The 16,790-nt window shown below is 67.4% G+C and overlaps 1 protein-coding gene across 5 annotated transcripts in view; it reads right to left on the bottom strand.

Annotated features, from left to right (window-relative positions):
* AMPD2 (adenosine monophosphate deaminase 2) overlaps window positions 1–15,960 on the bottom strand; it is a 26,858-nt gene extending 10,898 nt beyond the window's left edge. The window contains exons 1-18 of one of the 5 annotated variants that reach the window (XR_014793366.1): window positions 14,220–14,393; window positions 10,417–10,547; window positions 10,183–10,313; window positions 9,572–9,640; window positions 9,372–9,483; window positions 8,832–9,018; window positions 8,446–8,587; window positions 8,237–8,326; window positions 7,907–8,036; window positions 7,601–7,795; window positions 7,394–7,525; window positions 7,074–7,237; window positions 6,724–6,850; window positions 6,478–6,641; window positions 5,773–5,893; window positions 5,358–5,531; window positions 5,097–5,207; window positions 4,665–4,994 (exon numbers count right to left, since the gene is read on the bottom strand). Coding sequence is in view for 4 of the 5 variants with exons in the window: in XM_084866173.1 (XP_084722299.1) it covers window positions 4,785–4,994; window positions 5,097–5,207; window positions 5,358–5,531; window positions 5,773–5,893; window positions 6,478–6,641; window positions 6,724–6,850; window positions 7,074–7,237; window positions 7,394–7,525; window positions 7,601–8,036; window positions 8,237–8,326; window positions 8,446–8,587; window positions 8,832–9,018; window positions 9,372–9,483; window positions 9,572–9,640; window positions 10,183–10,313; window positions 10,417–10,547; window positions 14,220–14,310 (2,592 nt within the window). In the remaining variant the exon portion in view is untranslated. Of the gene's footprint in view, window positions 1–4,031; window positions 4,995–5,096; window positions 5,208–5,357; window positions 5,532–5,772; window positions 5,894–6,477; window positions 6,642–6,723; window positions 6,851–7,073; window positions 7,238–7,393; window positions 7,526–7,600; window positions 8,037–8,236; window positions 8,327–8,445; window positions 8,588–8,831; window positions 9,019–9,371; window positions 9,484–9,571; window positions 9,641–10,182; window positions 10,314–10,416; window positions 10,548–11,819; window positions 11,843–14,219; window positions 14,394–15,210 lie in introns of those variants that run through there. The other 4 variants (XM_084866174.1, XM_084866172.1, XM_084866175.1 and 1 more) reach the window with 4 other exon arrangements.
* Window positions 15,961–16,790: the final 830 nt, after the last annotated feature.

The following is a 16,790-nucleotide window of genomic DNA, read 5'->3' on the forward strand; positions in this document are numbered from 1 at the left end:
GAGGCCCCGGGCAGCTCTGTGGGCACGGAGCCTGTACAGCGCCTGGACAAGCCAGGACGGAGCAGGGCGGCACATACTGAGGCTTGGCCTGGTGTGTATGTGCCTGTAGGGTGCCGCCAAGACCTCCCAGACGCAAGAGCCAGTCCTCGGTGATAACGCAGCGGCATGGGCACCCCCCGGGCCAGGCCACCACCTGCTCGGGCGGGGTGTGCACCGACAGCCTCCCGGCGATCAGGGACCAAACAAGCCTGAACTCTGCTTGCCACGCTGTGCCACCCAGCATGAGGCTGCGTCTACCCTAGGGTTAGGGTTAGGGCTAGGGTAAAGGCACAAGATTAGGGTTAGGGTTAGGACACTTGTTCCAACTCCCCGCTCCCAAGCCAGTGCTGGGGGCCCTTGGGAAACCCTGTGCTCGGAGTTTGGATTCCCTGCGGTAGGCTTGTAGGCAGCATCCCCTGGGAGCGGGTCCGAGGGGGTCAGTCTCACTGCCGGCCATCGCTGGCTGCGGTGACAGGTGGAGGACCCTTGAGCACTGGCTCCATCTGCAGCTGGGCCTCTGCTGACCCATTCACCCACTGAGGCCCAGGGGGAGCTGCAGAGGAGCGTCCCCCTGCTCTCCTCTCCCGCCTCTGCCCTGCACAGGCCTGTCCCCAAACCTCCCTGCCTCTGGGCTGTGAGCAGAGCAGAGGCATTGGCCCCCTGGGGGGGAGGGGAGGGGGGAGTTGGAGACAGCAAGGAGTGGGGGGCAACCCATGCGGAGGCAAGACATTTTCCTGACACAGGAGCAGTTGACAGGCCTCTGAAATAAACCGGTTTGGCTCAGTGGATAGAGCGTTGGCCTGCCGACTGAAAGGTCCCGGGTTCGATTCCGGTCGAGGGCATGTACCTTGGTTGCGGGCACATCCCCGGTGTGGGGTGTGCAGGAGACAGCTGATTGTTGTTTCTCCCTCATCGATGTTTCTAACTCTCTATCCCTCTCCCTTCCTCTCTGTGAAAAATCAATAAAATATATTTTTAATAAAAAAATGAAATATCAGAGAACAACGCAGAACTGGCCTTGCAGGAGAGACCCATGGGGACGATCTGTAGACGGGGCAAAAGCCTGGGGGTGGGCAGGGCAGGGAGCAGTCCGATCAGGACCGAGAGCTAGGGGAGCGCACATCACTTCATTAGAAAGTTCCTCAGGTTTACTCCTCACCAGTGGGTGGTGCTATACCCAGGGCAGCCCTGCTCTCCCAGCAGAAAACGCAGGCGGCTGGTCCTGCAGGTCACCAGGGTGGACGCGGGCAGCCTGCTGCAGAATCTGAGGCCTGTCACTCAGCAGGTGGCGCTCACTGTCTCTGATGATGTGAGATTCGGATCTCCCAGACAGCATTGTCTTTCAAGACTCTGGGGTTTGCCGGTCCTCCAGAGCCGCACGCCTGTGCTTCTGCTTGGAACCTGGAGTCCCACAAACTTCGATTTGAACCCTAGCTCTGCATGCAAGGCTGGAAATGGGCTGTACTCTCTCCTTTGCACAGCACCCCAAACCTGGGACGTCTGGGGGAGGGGTTGCCTCGGGAAACACTCAGGTTTCAAATCCAGGTCAGCTTCTTCTAACTGGAGCCAGAACCCCCGGCCACAGGAGGGTTGCACACCTCTGACTAGGGGCCCTGGACATGCCCAGCGGGGTTGGGGGGCAGGCGGGAGAAAGGGGCTCGGCTAGGCAGAGCTGATGGCAGGGCCATTGTCAGCCCTCCAGACCCTGCCCTGGGTTCCCCCCGGCCCCACCCTCCTGGGAACAGTTAAAACGCACCCACATTCCCTCACTAAATAGAACTCCTTGGCTTTTATGAATTTGCTTTTGAAATTACTTGACGATGAGTAACTCGCTTAGTTTACTATTGGCTAGGATTTATTTTTCTTTCTTGGTCTTATGATTGCTCTTCAATCATCCTGCAGAGTCTGGAACTCTTGCCAAAAGCCCAATTTACAAGTTGTTTTCAACTCTGACATTTCTGCGGACGCCAAACCTAACAAGGATCAGAGTTGCCGTGCAGCTCGGCGCTGGGAAGGCATTGAAACACTTGTCCCTTGTGACTTTGTCTGTTTCCTATTCTGCAGTCCCCGAATCTTCCTTCCAGGCCTTCACTATCGCCCAGGCCCTGGCTGTAGGCTCTGACCCTGGAGAGAAGCCTGGGCACTTGGATCCTCCCCGGAGCCCAGGAGGCACAGAGAGGGAAAGTAACTTGCCCAAGGTCACACAGCCAGGAAGCAGGTGTGGCTCCAGAGAGAGGTCACTCACAACATTGGCCACAGTTGTTCTCAACCAAAAAGAGCTACGGTGAGGCTCGCCACAGGCCAGTGAACAGGAATTAGGATTTATGCTTATAAATACTTTAATGAAATACAGAAAGAACTATTAAAGTACTTGAAAACAACAAAATTACACATATAACAACTCAGAAATACCTTCTTTAAAAATAACTGAAAGACACGTATAAATATATCTTAAAACGTAGATCGCAGGCATGCAGATGATCAGCAAACGTCTGTTGCTGCGTCAACCAGGAGGCTTTTTGCTTCTGCTGTTGTTCCAATTTTTGTATATTTTCCAAATTTCTGGGATGAAAGTTATCTTCTTTCCAGGTAGGAAGAAAATATTAAGGCCTTACTGTTTTAAAAATATTCTTAATAAATGTTTGAAAGAGATTTCAGAGAGGAAAAAAAGAAATACAGAAGCAAATTGTTAAAAAAAAAAATGGTGGGAGCTTGCTAAGAAACCCTTGGAATCGGTAGTGGTCTCAGGGCTGGGTCCCAGCACACACCAAGAAGACGGTACAGAGGACGAGAAAATGGCATGAAGGGTTCTATCACACGACAAACTCAGTGAGTAACTACGGAGTCCTTGCAGTCCTGATGCTCACACACAAAACAGGCAATTCTTTCCAAAGGACCTTCTAGAAAGATCCTCTAATCCTGCTCCCTTGTTTTGCAAACGAAGAGAAGACACAGCACATTTTTATTATTAAATGTAAGGAACCCCTTGAACAGGCGTTCCCTCCACCTGGAGCAGCTGTGTCCTTCAGGCAGAGGGGGCCCAGGTGGGGTGGAGGCGCCTGGATGCTGAGCTCCCGGCTTCCGGTCCTGGTCCTGCCACAGGCCACTTGCACCTGCTGTTTCCCCAACAGAAATCAGCCGGAGCTGTACAGCCTCTGGCTCCTCAGCCAGCCCTGACGCGGCTCTGAAATGTCGTCGGCTACAAGACACCGACAAGAGAAGCCTTCTGCAGACGGAGGACCCTGGGTCCTGGCCAGGAGCAGGCCCGGCCCTCCAGGGGCCTCCGGAGGCAAGGGTACAGGAGAGCTTCTGCCCGGGGACACCGGGCGAGTGACCTGCCAGGAGGCGGCTGGCACAGACGCAGCGGCTGGGCCGAGCGAGCCGACAAGAGGGGCGGAGGAAGCCAGCTTTCGGCAGGCCTTCAATTACTCGGATCACGCTGTTCCAGGGCTAATTGCTTCCGAAAGAGCAGGCCTGTCCTCTGCCCCACTCAGCAGCAGCGGCAACAGGCTTCTCGGTGCCAACCCAGGACCCTGCCCAGCACAGGGCGCACTCACTCCCCTCCCGGCAGGTGTTCCAGATGTTGTGTTACACACGGGACAGAGCCGAGCTGGTTCAGTTTCCATGCTGCACCTTCCACTCACTAAATGGGGATCGGAGGGAGAGGGGGGGCTGGAAATGGCATTTTAAACAAGCGCCCTGAACGTGCAGGGTCACAGAGTGGCAGCCCACGGCCAGGTCTGCTGTAAGCGCCCAGTCCCACATCTCCCGGCGGTGCCATGGGGCCGCAGTGATGGGCAGTGTCCCCTTCAGAGGGCACGGCTGGATGAGGCTGCGATGGCAGACGGGTCCCCCATGGGCCTCTCTGCCTCCCACAGCTTCCTGTGCACCGGCACACACCCCGGCCAGGCCCCGCCGCGCCCCTGAGAACCCCGTCCTCCCCTCCACGGTGCTCCTGGCTGCCCCTCTCCCCACAGAGACCCGCCTGCCTCTTTACTTAAATACTCTTTATTTCTCATGCACTAGGAGGGACGGGACTGTACGAAACACTGTGTCTCACAGCGAAGGCCTCGGTCCACACCACAGCACAGGGCACCAGTAGGGAGTCAGGTCTGGCCAGAACTCTGGGGACATGGGAGATGCCACCCCAGGGCCGGTGGCAGGTCCAGGAGCCCCAGTGGCAGTGCCCCCCGACATGGCACAGGAAGCGGACAGCAGGGCACACGACCCAGAGGAAGGACGGAGAAGGCTGCCGGGCACCGACTGGGCAGAGGCGGTGGTCCCACGCCTCCGAGGCCCACGTCCAGGATGCCGGGGCTCCGCCGGCTCTCAGCCCAGCTCTGACCCCCGCCGGAGCCCCCCAGACGCCGGCAGCCCCGTGCCCACGGCAGACCGCGCAGGCCCCACCTGGGACTTTGGCCACGTAAACAAGACGGGGGCTCAGCTCAATCCCTGGCCGAAGCCCAGGCAGGACTCCAGAGGCCGGAGGGGCCAACCCCCCACGAGCAGCCCTGGCCAGGACAGGGCCACCGGCAGGGCCGCCCTCAAACCTGGGCCACGGGTGCCACCTGAGCTGAGAACGGGCAGAGGGCATCCTGGGCCCTGCCTCCGGGAGGCACGGAGACGGACAGAGGAGAGACATGCGGGACAATGGAGGAGCACGACACATGCAGAGGCCACGACGGGTGGGGGGAGGGGGTCCGAGAACAACACGTGGTGAGGAGCTGAGCCGCGGGCGGGCCGGCTCAGCGGGGCCCCGGGCTCATGGTGAGGCCCGGCTCCTCGGGGATGGTCTCCAGCATCTCGCTCTGCACGGCCTGCGTGATGAGCGCCAGCTCCTGGCACAGCGTCTCGTGCCGGTAGCCCACGCGGATGTCCGGCACGTTGGTGCGGCGGATGTCGTTGCCCTCGGGGCCCTCCTTGGTGTAGTTGGGGCCCAGCCAGTGGCTCTTCACCTGAGGGGAGGGGAGGGGCAGGCTGCAGCCGGCTCTGCTCCGGGGCGATGCCCAGGCCCCGGGCCGTCCCAGCGGAGCGGGCAGGACGAGGAGGGACGGTACCTTGTGGGAGAAGCCGCTCATGAGCACGCTGTTGCGGGCCAGCTCGCACATGTCGCAGGAGCTGAGCTTCCACACCTGGGTGGCGATGCTGTACTCCTCCATCAGCGGCTCCTGCACGGAGGCTCCCTCAGTCCTGCGCCCCGGCCCCCGGCCCAGCCCTCCCCCGGGACCCGCCCTGGCACGCTGCACCCGCCCCGCAGGGGGCAGCACGGCCCTGAGCGCCCAGCGCGGGGAGTCCCTGCTGCGGCACCCTGGTCTGACCTTGGTGAAGTGGAACTGCAGGGGGTCGTCGGTGGACAGGGAGACCATGAGGCCGCGGGACAGGTACTCGGGCAGCGGGTTGCGGTGGTAGCTCAGGAAGAGGCTGTTGTTGCTGAGCGGGGACATGGCGATGCCGATCTGGGCCAGGTAGTACAGGTACTGCAGGACTGGGGCCTGGCGGCGACAGGGCGGGCCATCAGGTGCCCGGGGCCAGGAGCACCGGCCGCAGACATGGGGGGGGATCCCGGCAGGGCCTGATCGGTGGAGGGGCGGTGACTGCCAGGACTCTGCTGGGGCCTCGGGGCGGAGGCTGCTGAGGAAGATCGGCTGCAGAGGGGGCCCGAAGGGTCGAAGGGAGGGGGCCCGAAGGGTTGGAGGGAGGGGCCCCGGGAGGGAGGCTGGGGTGCAGCCTGACCTTGCGCAGCAGCAGGCCATGTGAGATGTTCTCAGCCAGCATGAAGGCGGACACCAGGTGGTGGATGGGCCCGGCCTCCCCACAGTGCGGCCGCAGCACGAACGTGTGGAAGCCCCTCTGCCTGGGGGCGAGACAGAGTCAGCTCCGGCTCCCTACCCACGGCTGACACCACAGGCCGGGGACACCGCGGGCCGGGGACACTGCAGGCCGGGGCACTGCGGGCCGGGACACTGCGGGCCGGGACACTGCGGGCGGGGGGCCGGAACACTGCGGGCCGGGGACACTGCGGGCCGGGGACACTGCGGGCCGGGGACACTGAGGGCCGGGACACTGCGGGCTGGGACACTGCGGGCCGGGGACACTGCGGGCTGGGGGCACCGCGGGCCGGGGCACTGTGGGCCGGGACACTGTGGGCCGGGACACCACGGGCCCGGGACACTGCGGGCCCGGGACACTGCGGACATGGGACACTGCGGGCCGGGGGCCGGGACACTGCGGGCCGGGACACCGCGGGCCGGGGACACTGCGGGCCGGGGACACTGCGGGCTGGGACACCACAGGCCCGGGACAAGGGGCTACATTCCCGCAGCCCGGCGAGAGCCCGGAGCCCCGAGGGCAGGGAGGCGGCCGCAGGTCCACGCGGGGCCAGCGGTGGTCAGTGTTGGGGGGTCGGCCCGGGGCGGGGGCGGGAGGCCGCGGACGCACCTGCGCAGGTGGTTCAGCGTGGCCATGTTGGCGAAGGTGTAGTATAGGTAGTAGGCGTAGGGCGGGTTGTCCTCCTCCACCCAGGCCTCGGGCAGCGGGCTCTCCAGGTTGAAGACGTGGTTCTCCGGCTTGGACTCGTCGTCCACGCTGTCGAAGCCGTCCACCTGGTGCGGGACCCCGCGGTCAGGCCCGTGCCCCCCGGCCCAGGGCAGGCCGTCCCCCCAACACCCTGCCGCGGCCCCTCACGTGCTCCAGGAAGAGGTGCAGCTCGGGGTGGCTGGCGGGGTGCACGGTGGCCTCAAACAGCGGCAGGAAGATGTTCTCCAGCATCTCCTGGAAGTTGGCCAGCTGGCCCTTGGTACGGTACACGTCACTGCGGGCGGGGGCACAGGGCGCGGGCAGGCAGGTCAGGGGGAGGACCAGCAGCGGGGAAGACCACAGAAGCACGCGGGGACTGTGCGGGGGTGGGGGCCGGGCCGGGCAGACCGTGCGCGGACGCAGGAGGGGCCTCCTTCTACGGAGAGGGCTCAGCGGGGGTGACCGCCCTCACCCCCGGATCTCCGCCCCGGCCCCCCGCCCGCGCCCCGGACACTCACAAGAGCCGGGGCACCTGCACCAGCCAGCGCACGTTGGGCGAGTGCACGCGGTGCGAGACGGCCCAGCGCGCCAGCTTGTCCCACTCGTCCCGCGAGCGGCCGTAGATGGAGAGCCGCAGCTCCGCGTTCTGGTACTTGCTCTCCTCCAGGTCCGCCATCACCTCCTGGGAGCGCGGGGGGCGGCGGTCACGCCCCGGCTTCCTGCCGCCCCCGCCTCACCCACCGCCAAGCGTGCTCACTGCGGCCTCCTCAAGCCCCTGACCCCCCCCACCCCTTCACCCACCGCAGAAGCCCCGGGCCCCGGCCGCCGAGCACCTCACCTTGATGATGTGAGCGAAGTACTTCCCAGAAACCCTGTTGTCCGTCTTGATGAAGATCTCTCGGAGGACAGACTCCCCGATGGGGTTGTATTTGGCGTTGAACTTGTCGAAGCGATGGAAGGTGTTCCTGTCCTGGGGGAGACGGGCAGGTCAGTGCCGGCTCCTGGCTGCAGGCCGGCCCGGCCCCACGCCCGCCCAGGGACGCACCGCGTGCATGTCCAGGGTGTCCACGCTCAGGTCGTAGGCGGTGAGGTTCATGCTCTGGAAGACCTCGCGCAGCGTCTGCTCGCGGCCCTGCTCCACGTGCACGATCTCCTCCAGGTGCCGCTTCATGGCCCGCTTGATGAAGCGCAGGAGGTGCTTCTGGTTCATGCAGGACGAGGCGTGGATGTGCGTGTCCACCTGGGGGGGGGACGGCTGCTGGTCTGGCCGGCGGGAGGGAGGGCGGGGGCCCGGGGGCGGGGCGGGGCGGGGAGGCAGGTAGGGCAGAGCGGCCGGCCGGTGGGCACCCACCTTCCGGATGTTGTAGAAATCGCGGTGCGGCACCTTCTTCTGGGCGGCCAGCTCCTTCATCTCGTTGAGCAGCACGTGCATCTGGAACTTGGAGCTGAGGTACTGCAGCCGGCGGTAGCAGAAGGACTTTCTGCAGAGTGCGGGGGGCAGAGGGGTAAGGGGGGCGGCTCAGGGCCCTTGGGAGGCACCGGGGAGGGGGCAGGGCGGAGGCTGCCGAGGGGGCAGCACACGGGGGCAGGGGACTGGAACTCGGTGACCCTGAGGGGACTGGGAGGGTATCTGTGCGGGGCTGGGGCGGCAGAGCCGGGCTGGGGGGCCTCGGGGGCTCACATGGGGCCGTTGATGATCAGGGCCATGAGCACGTTGACGTCGGCCACGAACTCCTGCAGGTCGGGGTACGGCAGCTCCACCTCCGAGCACCTGGCACGGGGGTGAGGAGGGTGGGGTGGGGGGCTTGAGTGAGGAGAGCGAGCCCAGCGCGCCCTGCCGACCCCCCAGCCAATGCAGCGCCCCCCCTTTCCCCAGCACCCCCCCCTTACTGCTCGTCAGGGTCCCTGCGGGTGTAGACGTGCACCACGCCCCGCACCATGCGCAGGCCCAGGCCCAGGTCCCCGGGCATGGTGCTCGGCTCACAGTGCTCGTATGGGTGCTGCTCCAGCGCCGGGGGGTGCACCGGGGCATCTGGCGGGGAGGGGGATAGAGTCAGGGCCACCACACCCCCCCAGCCCAGAGGCCCGCGGAGGGGAGAGATGGCAAGGCCCCGGCAGGATGGATCCCCCCCTCCCCTGCCTCCACCCCCGCCCCCGGAGGCTGGCATGAGGCTGGGTGTGGGAAGGGGTGTGGGAAGGCAGGCGGGCAGGGGTTCCTGGGCGCTGCGCTCGGGGAGCTGGGGACAGCAGGGCCCGGGCAGGGCTGGGGGTCCCACCGGCGGACACGGGGGTGTCGGGGCCCGGCTCGTAGGCCCGCGTCTCCAGCGGCTTCTCCGCCAGCTGCTGCAGGTGCCGGCGGGTGGTGGGGCAGAAGCTCTGCAGCGCCAGCGCCATGTACTTCTCCCGGATGAAGAGCGCCCGCACCACGCTCTTGGCCGCGTCCAGCAGGTCCGTGAAGGGCACCTGCCGACGGGGACGGGCGGTCACCGCCCTCCGGCTCGGACCCAGGCCAGCCTCCCTCCCACCTGTGCCCGGAGGCCTGGGCCTCAGAAACGCTCAGCCCTTCCAGCTCCTCCCACGCCTCCCGCCCCTGCAGCTTCCGCAGAGAGAAGCACCCTCTCCGGCCTCGCCCCCAGCTCCTCGGACGGGGCGCCCCAGCCCCGGCCCTGCCCGCTCACCCCACACTTCTCCTCCCCGCTCACCCCCAGCTCCTCAGACAGGTTCCCCGGCCCCGGCCCTGCCCGCTCACCCCGAACTTCTCCTCCCGGGCCTCACCCCCAGCTCCTCGGGCCCCGGCCCCGGCCCTGCCCGCTCACCCCGCACTTCTCCTCCCCGGAGATGGAGACGCGCTGGAACTCCCGCTCTGGCACCGCGTCCCGTTCCCGCAGGCCCCAGTCCCCCTGGCCCTCGGCCTGCTCCTTGTAGAGCCTGCGGGGGGTGCGGACTGGGTTGGAGCCAGCAACGGGGGGACAGGCCCAGCCCGCGCCCCGGGGCGCCCGCCCTCCGCCCTCCTCACTGGAGGTCCGACTCGCTGTCCGTCTTCAGGAAATCTTGCTTGGCCCGAAGCAGGATGTCTGGCTCCAGCCTGGAGGGGAGGGGTGAGGGGTGAGGGGTCGGAAGACGAGGGACGGACGGCTGTGGCTCCCAGGCCCCTGCCCTCAGCCGGGTGCTGTGCGTGTGCTGTCAGGGCCGCACCTGCTGCTCCGGCCCCGCGTGGGGTGAGAAAGCTCACCCACCCGGACACCCACCCGGAGGATGAGCACTGAGCTCCAGGCCACGCTGACAGCGGGAGGCAGGCCAGCACCCGGCAGCCTGACCCCACGGCCCGCCCTTCACCCCACTGCCCTGTGCTGCCTCCCGGGGGCCCCAAACGGGGATGGAGTGGGAGAGGGACGAGATGGCCGCATCCCAGAAAGCATGCTCCCCGAAACACACACACACACACACACACACACACACACACACACACACGGCTGCCTGGATGCACCCCCCACTGGAGGCTGCCTGGCTGATCCCCCGGGGACACACACACACACACACACACACACACACACGACACACACACGGCTGCCTGGCTGTGCCTCCCCCGTCCTCAGGCTGCCTGCTCGCAGGGCCGGCCGGGCTCACTTGACATCCTGGCTGATCTGCCGCTCCAGGCGCTGCCTCCGCTCCTCCAGCTGCTCGATGGGGCTCTCCTCCGGGAACTCATAGGGGGCGCTGCGGAGCTCGCTCTCAGCCAGGGAGCGGCTGAACAGCTCCTGGCGGCGGGAAGGACGGTCAGCGAGGCCTGGCCTCAGCCTGGGGCTGCCATTGCAGAGTCTGGGAGGAGGTGAGGGGGCCAGGGGAGGTGCCAGGCCATACCTCGGCTATCTCCTTGCATTTTCCATCCATAGACGTGCGCAGGTCCAGCGGGAAGTGCTTGAGGCAGGGGGCGGGGCCTGGCAGGGACCGGGCAGACTGCAGTGGAGGGGCCCCCAGCCCACCCCGAGCCTCTGTGGAGACAGGACACCGGGGTCAAAGGGCGCAGGCAGCACCGGGGTGCCCTGGAAGCCCTGGGCCTCTGCCTGTCCCGGCCAGCCCCAGAGGCCGAGGAGCGGGGAGCCTGCGCCAGGCACCCACAGAGCCTCACCTCCGGTCGAGCACGGGGACCCCGCCCACTCCAGACGTGGGGGTGCGGGTCCCAAGTCTGCCCCTGGACCACGTGATTCGTTCACTCCCGGAATCAGAATCCAGTCCTAGACTAGGGACCCCTGCCTCAGGCCATGACAGTACCTCCTCCAGACAGGCACAAGTGTGTCTGCACACACGCACACCCTCACACGAGTGCACATACACACACCCAGCAGCGCAGAAGGACCTGGGGCCAGGCACAAGTGTGTCTGCACACACGCACACCCTCACACGAGTGCACATACACACACCCAGCAGCGCAGAAGGACCTGGGGCCAGGCACAAGGGTGTCTGCACACACGCACACTCTCACACGCGTGCACACGTGCACACACACGCCCAGCAGCACAGGAGGACCGGGGCCAGCACCAGCGATCCCGCAGCCCCCAGGGCCGAGGTCGGGATCAGACCCGCCTCTGGACGGGACATCCGCGAAGAAGGCAGGGCCCACACCCCACCCCGGACCTCAGAGCCCGGAAGCCACTCCGCTCCCACCTGGGACCAGCCCGCAGGGAAGAGGAGGTGCAGGCGGGAGGGCCTGGTGGCGGTGGGAACCCGCCGGCCTCCCCGGGGGCCTGCCCTCTCCCCCAGAACCTCAGAGCTGCCAAGACAAGGCCTGGCCCAGCCTGCCCCTCCCACTGCTGGCTGCCCCTCTAAGGGAGCTGCCACCACAGTGTGCGCCACTCAGAAGCCGGGATCGGGGCCGAGGCCCGGGAAGGGCCGGGGAAGAGAGAGCCAGAGAGCAGGGTCCCCAGGCAGAACTCTGCGGCACCACTAGGAGGCTGACGGGGAAGGCCGGGAGCCGCTGGTCCAGAGGGGCTGCCCGGGCTCCCGGCCCCCCCCCAGACCACCCTCCTGGGCTCCCCCCCCCCCAGCAGGAAGCTCTCCACACCCCCGCTCTCCCAGCTCAGGGTGCCCCTCTCCAGCGTGCCCTCCCCCGCCCCCTCGGTGGCTCTGCCCAGGTGCTCTCAGAGCGCCTGAGTCTCCAGGCCCCTCCCCATGCCCCAGCGTCCCGGGATGGACAAAGGGAAGAGGAGGTGCCTGCCCCAGCCCCAGGACCCGGCCCCCAGCCCCCCTGCCCGCCTGGGTCCTACCTGCCGAGCTCAGGCCGAGCAGGCAGCAGCCCTGGCCTGTCTGCGGAGGGGCCGGCAGCCCTGCGCCCCTGGCCGGCCTGTTTGCCGAGTGGAGCTGCAGCCAGTCCCCCAGGACGGCTCCAGGCCGGCACGGGCTGTACCAAGTGCAGCTGCCGGCAGGGGAGACCCTGGGATGCCGGTGAGCAGGGGCTGGGGGAGCTCGGGGGAGCTCGGGGGAGCCCGGGAACCAAGGGAAGGAGCTTCATCAAAGTTTGGGGCCAAGAGGAACCCCAGAACTAAACAGGGCCTTCACAGGGCCAGCCCAGAGGCCCCCCCCGCCCCCGAGGGGCAGGAGAGGCTGGAGGGAGGGGCCAAGCCTCCCTAAAACCCTGCACTGCCCCGGGGTACAGGGATGGGTAGGACCTGGCTGCTCCAATGGGAGGAGGGGGCAAAGAAAGGGGGCAAGCAGCCTTCATGGCCACACAGGCCTCCTCCGCCCTAACCCGTCCTCTGGGGCCAGCCCCGGGGTCCCTGGGGAGACAGGCCCCGCCTGGGAAGGAGCAGCTGCCGGGAAGGCAGCTCAGTCCAGGCAGGAACGTGGCCGCGCCTCCCGGTGCCCGGCGGGCCTCCGAGACCTCCAGCCCCTGTGCCAGGCCTGCCAGGCCGGAGAGGGGTTTGGAAGAAGGCGGATTAGGACTTGGAGGACGTGAGACGCTGCTCCCACCTATTCACCCGTCTCCACCTCCGGCGGGCTTGGCGTCCCGTCTACAGCGGGGTGATAAGCGGGTCCAGTCCTGTCTGGCCACGGCTGCCGTAGGCTGGCAGGATACGCTGCCCCCTGGTCTGCGATTAGGAGCTCCTGGGACCCTCCACACGCGTCCCACACGCAGACCCACCCACGGGGGGGGGTGCCAAGGCACCTGGGCAGGGAATGGCAGCAGGGGACCCACTTGCCAGGGGTGGAGAAGGGAGGAGAAGGGGAGAGGGGGAGAGACGCTATCTCTAGCTTGGAAGAGGGCAGAGCAGGGAGAGGAGGGAAGACAGGCACCTGTCCGGCCCCGGGACCGAAGACAGAGCCTTAAGGTCTCCTTGCTTGTCCACGACCTCTGACCACACACCGCTCCCCACTTCTAACCCCCACAGGGAGGCCAACCGCAGGCCCGGGGGTGGTCTGAGAGGGGTCAGCAGGCGCTGAGCCCCAGGCCCCCTCCTCTCCGAGCGGGTGGCCCCGGCCTCCTCAGACACTCGGCGAGGAACCAGGCCCCCTTCCTGCCAGGCCACCCACAGGGCCCGGGGCCCACCGGAGTGACGGACAGACAGACAGACAGTGACCTCCGCACGCCCCGAGGCCCGGCCCGGAAGACCCAGCCGCGGGCAGGTCCCTTCTCCCGGCGTCCGGGCCACAGCACCTCACGCCACACACCCTCTCCTGGGCCGGGGTCACCCAAAGCCAGCCACGCCACCAGCTCCGAGACCCTTGGCACCCACCCACCCCCTTCGCCAGGAGGCCCTCCCCTCACAGCTAGGACTGCTGCCTCCGTGGGCAGAAAGGTGCCCGAGGCTGTGACCCACAAGCAGCAGATGCTCCCCCGTGCGTGTGACCACCCCCAGGTACAGAGACCTCGCCCTCCGGACCGCAGAGACCTGGGCACAGAGGACACAGACGCTCAGGGCAGCACCAACTGTGCAGCATCCTCTGTGTCTAAGGAAACACGGAAGGCGGATGGCCAGGCTGCAGGGACAGACAGCTGCCGGGGGAGGTGGGGTGGGGAGGACTGGCTTGGCCTGGTCACAAAGTGGGTGCTCTTTCCTCAGCCACAGGCCTGGGGACAGCCACACGCAGGCCGGCATCCCTCAGCAGGCACAGCCCAGGCAGCCGAGCCCCGGGGAGCTGGCACGGCCGCCCCGCTGCCCGCTCCAAATGGTGCAGAGCTGCCTCCCCGAGCGGGAGCTGCACCTAAGGGTGCGGGAGCGCAGCCTGAGCCCCCCGCGGCCCCGCCGGAGGGCACCCCCCGCTTCCGGGGAAGCTCACAAGGAGATGGACCAGGAACGAGCACACGACACACAATACACACAATCCGTACAGCGGAGCCCCAGCCCTGGGACTCCCGGCAGCAATGTGCATGCCCTAACGCCAACCCCCCCACCACTCCCGGGGGGGAGAGGGGCTGAGATCTGGGGTCCTGGGGAGAGGGCCGAGCCTCAGGAAGACAGCCTGAGCCCGCCTGGCCAAGGCCCAGCCACCAGCAGCGTGGCCAGTCCACACGCCCCCCCCTCTGGCTCACACACGCCACATGCAAACAGTCCCAGCACATCCGCATGCGGACACGTGTGCAAATACACCTCCCGCTGCACCCACACCAGCACCCACACCCACACCCACACCCACTCCCCGTTATACGCCAGGATGCACACACTCACCTGGCCCTGCGGAGGCGGCCTGCGGGCCGGCCCGCTTCTTAAAGGGATACCTGGCCTTGGGCTTGCCAGGCCCGGATGGATAGGATGCCATGGCTCTGGCCGCGGCGATGGCGGGGGAGCCGGCGCCGCAGCAGCTGGGCCAGCCTCTGCCACATCCAACCCCTTCCTCCGCCCCGCCCCCGGCGGAGTGACTGATGCAGGAAGCCAGGCCGCGCCGGCGGAAGAGGCCCCGGCCACGATGGCTGGGGTTGTCTAGGCAACCTCCCTCCCGGAGGGGCCGCCACCCCGCCCGATCCCTCCTCTCCCCCCTCCTCCCTCCTCCCTCCCCCTCCTCCCGGAGCGCCGGCCCGGGGGGCGGAGGTGAGAACACGGCGGCGAAGGGCCGGCCCCGCGCGCCGCCAGCCCTCCCCGGAGCCTCGTCCGCGGCCCGGGCTGCGGGGCCAGGACTCAAAGTCCAGCAGCGGGTGCCGCCCGCCCGCCCGGGGAGAAACACAACAAACAGGACCCGGGCCGCGCGGCGCACACGGGGCTCCGGGCGGGGCAGAGTCCCCGCCCGGGTTTCCCTTCTCTCCCCCCCCCCCCCCCAACCCCAGCCCAGGCCCGCCAGCTCCGGGAGGAGGGGTAGAACCCAGAGCCCCCGCCCGGTCCGGTGGGGAGGGGCCGGTCCTGGGGAAATTCCACGGCCCGGCCGAGCTGCCTCCCGGGGGCAGGGGAGGCCGGGGGAGGGGGGACGGGGACGGGGGTGGCTTCCCGGGGGTCTGGGGAGAAGAGACGCGGTGTCTCCCCTCGATTTCCCTCCGTCTCTGCACAGCCAGGCTCAGCGATCCAGGGCGCCCCCCCACCCCCGACCTCCGCACCCCGCTCCCAGGCGCTGCCCGCCTCCCCGGGTCCGCAGGCTGCTGAGACCCCCGTCCTCGCGGCGCCCTGGCCCCTGCTGGGCTCCGTCCCAGAGACACCCCCCGCCCCCCCAAACACAGACACCCACACTCACCTGAGGCCATGCTGCCGGGCCGGGGGCGGACCGGAGGCCGCCCGCCCGCCGGGGTCTGCACAGCCGGGAGCCCGGGCCGCGCGGAGGGGGCGGCGGCTGGAGCCCAGACCCCGGCCAAGCCGCTCCGGGGACCCCCGCCCCGGCACTGAGATGTTGGGGGGGGGGCTGAGGCTGGTCTTTCCGAATTGCCCGCTGGCAGGGGGCGGGCCCGCAGACCTGGGCCGCTGCACCGGCCCGGGAGACCCCGGGAGACCCCGGCCCCGGGTCCGCGGCGGGCGGGCCACGTGCTCCCGGCCGAGCCGGGCGGGACTCGCCTGGGCTGCTCCGCGCTCCCTCCGGGCGTCCGGGGGGCGGCCCCCGCGGCGGGACTGGGGGTGGGGGTTACGCAACAGGTGCGACCCCACCGGAACCTGCCCGCGCGTTCCCGCCGCGTCCCCGCGCCCAGGCCCCGCCCCCGAGGTCCAGGCCCCGCCCCCGGCCCTCTTCCCGGCACCACGTGGGCCGCGGCCACGCGTCCGCCGGCCTGCCCGCCGGGGACGGGCTGGGGCAATCGCAATACCCCGTCAACACCCGGGGGACAGGGACGGCGGCTGTTACCGCGGCCCCGGGCTCACTGTCAGCAGGAGCCCTGCCCCCGCATTCCCGCCCGGGGTGTCGGGTTCCTCCTGGCCGGCGGAGGCGGGCAGGGCGTGCCCTGCGGGCTGGCTCCCGGGCCCACGTTTGCTGCTATATTTGTGGGTTACGAGCTGCTCGGGCTCCGCGGCCGGAATGCCGGGGTTCAGTTCCGGACTCCTCCGCCCACTTCCCGGCCGCCTCCGGGACAGTCACTCCGCGGGGCTGAGCTATTTTCGTCGGTAAAATGCGGTGGGAGAGGCCCCGCTTCCCGCGCCGCCGGCTGGTGGGGAGGCTAGTGAGCTCACCCGAGCGCTCAGCCCAGGGCCGGCCCGCGGTCACCGCCCGCCGTCAATGTCTGTGTGTTATGGCCTTGGCCGTGGCGCTGGTGCCCTGGGAACACTCCCTCGGGTTGATTCGCCTTAGCAGCCCTCAGAGAAGTAGACGTGGGCTGTTTGGGGGACCACAGACACTCCCCTCGCCCCCCTTCCAACCAGCACCCTCACTCCCAAGTGGCCCAGAGTCCTGCCTGAAGGGGAATGTCCCCAGGATGACACTGAGCATATGATGAAGTGTATTCGAGGCCATCAGTCTTTTCCCCATTTCTCCGCCTTTGCCCCCCACACCCAGTCGTACTAATGCTGTTTGTCCAGCTCCTCCCAGTTCTCACCACCCCCACAGCCAGATTCCTTCCCAAACTCTGCCTCCCCCGTCTCTCTGCGGGCTGCAGGCTGGACCCTGAACCCTCGTCACCTCCCCTGACCCCTGCCTACTGCTCCCCACGCTGGACACACAAACAAACAAACAAACAAACAAGCAAGCAAACAAAAAGGCCTCCGTAAGCCTGGGGGAGAAAGCTCACCTCACACAGAATCCACACAGCTATAAGAGGACCGGGAGGGAGCACTTCCCCCCGAGTCACAGAGGTCAGGGGAAAGTCCTAACGCAGGCCAGCGGAGTTAGGAGCT

Source organism: Pipistrellus hanaki (assembly GCF_964339955.1).
Source record: "Pipistrellus hanaki genome assembly, chromosome: 18".
Lineage (NCBI taxonomy): Eukaryota > Metazoa > Chordata > Mammalia > Chiroptera > Vespertilionidae > Pipistrellus > Pipistrellus hanaki.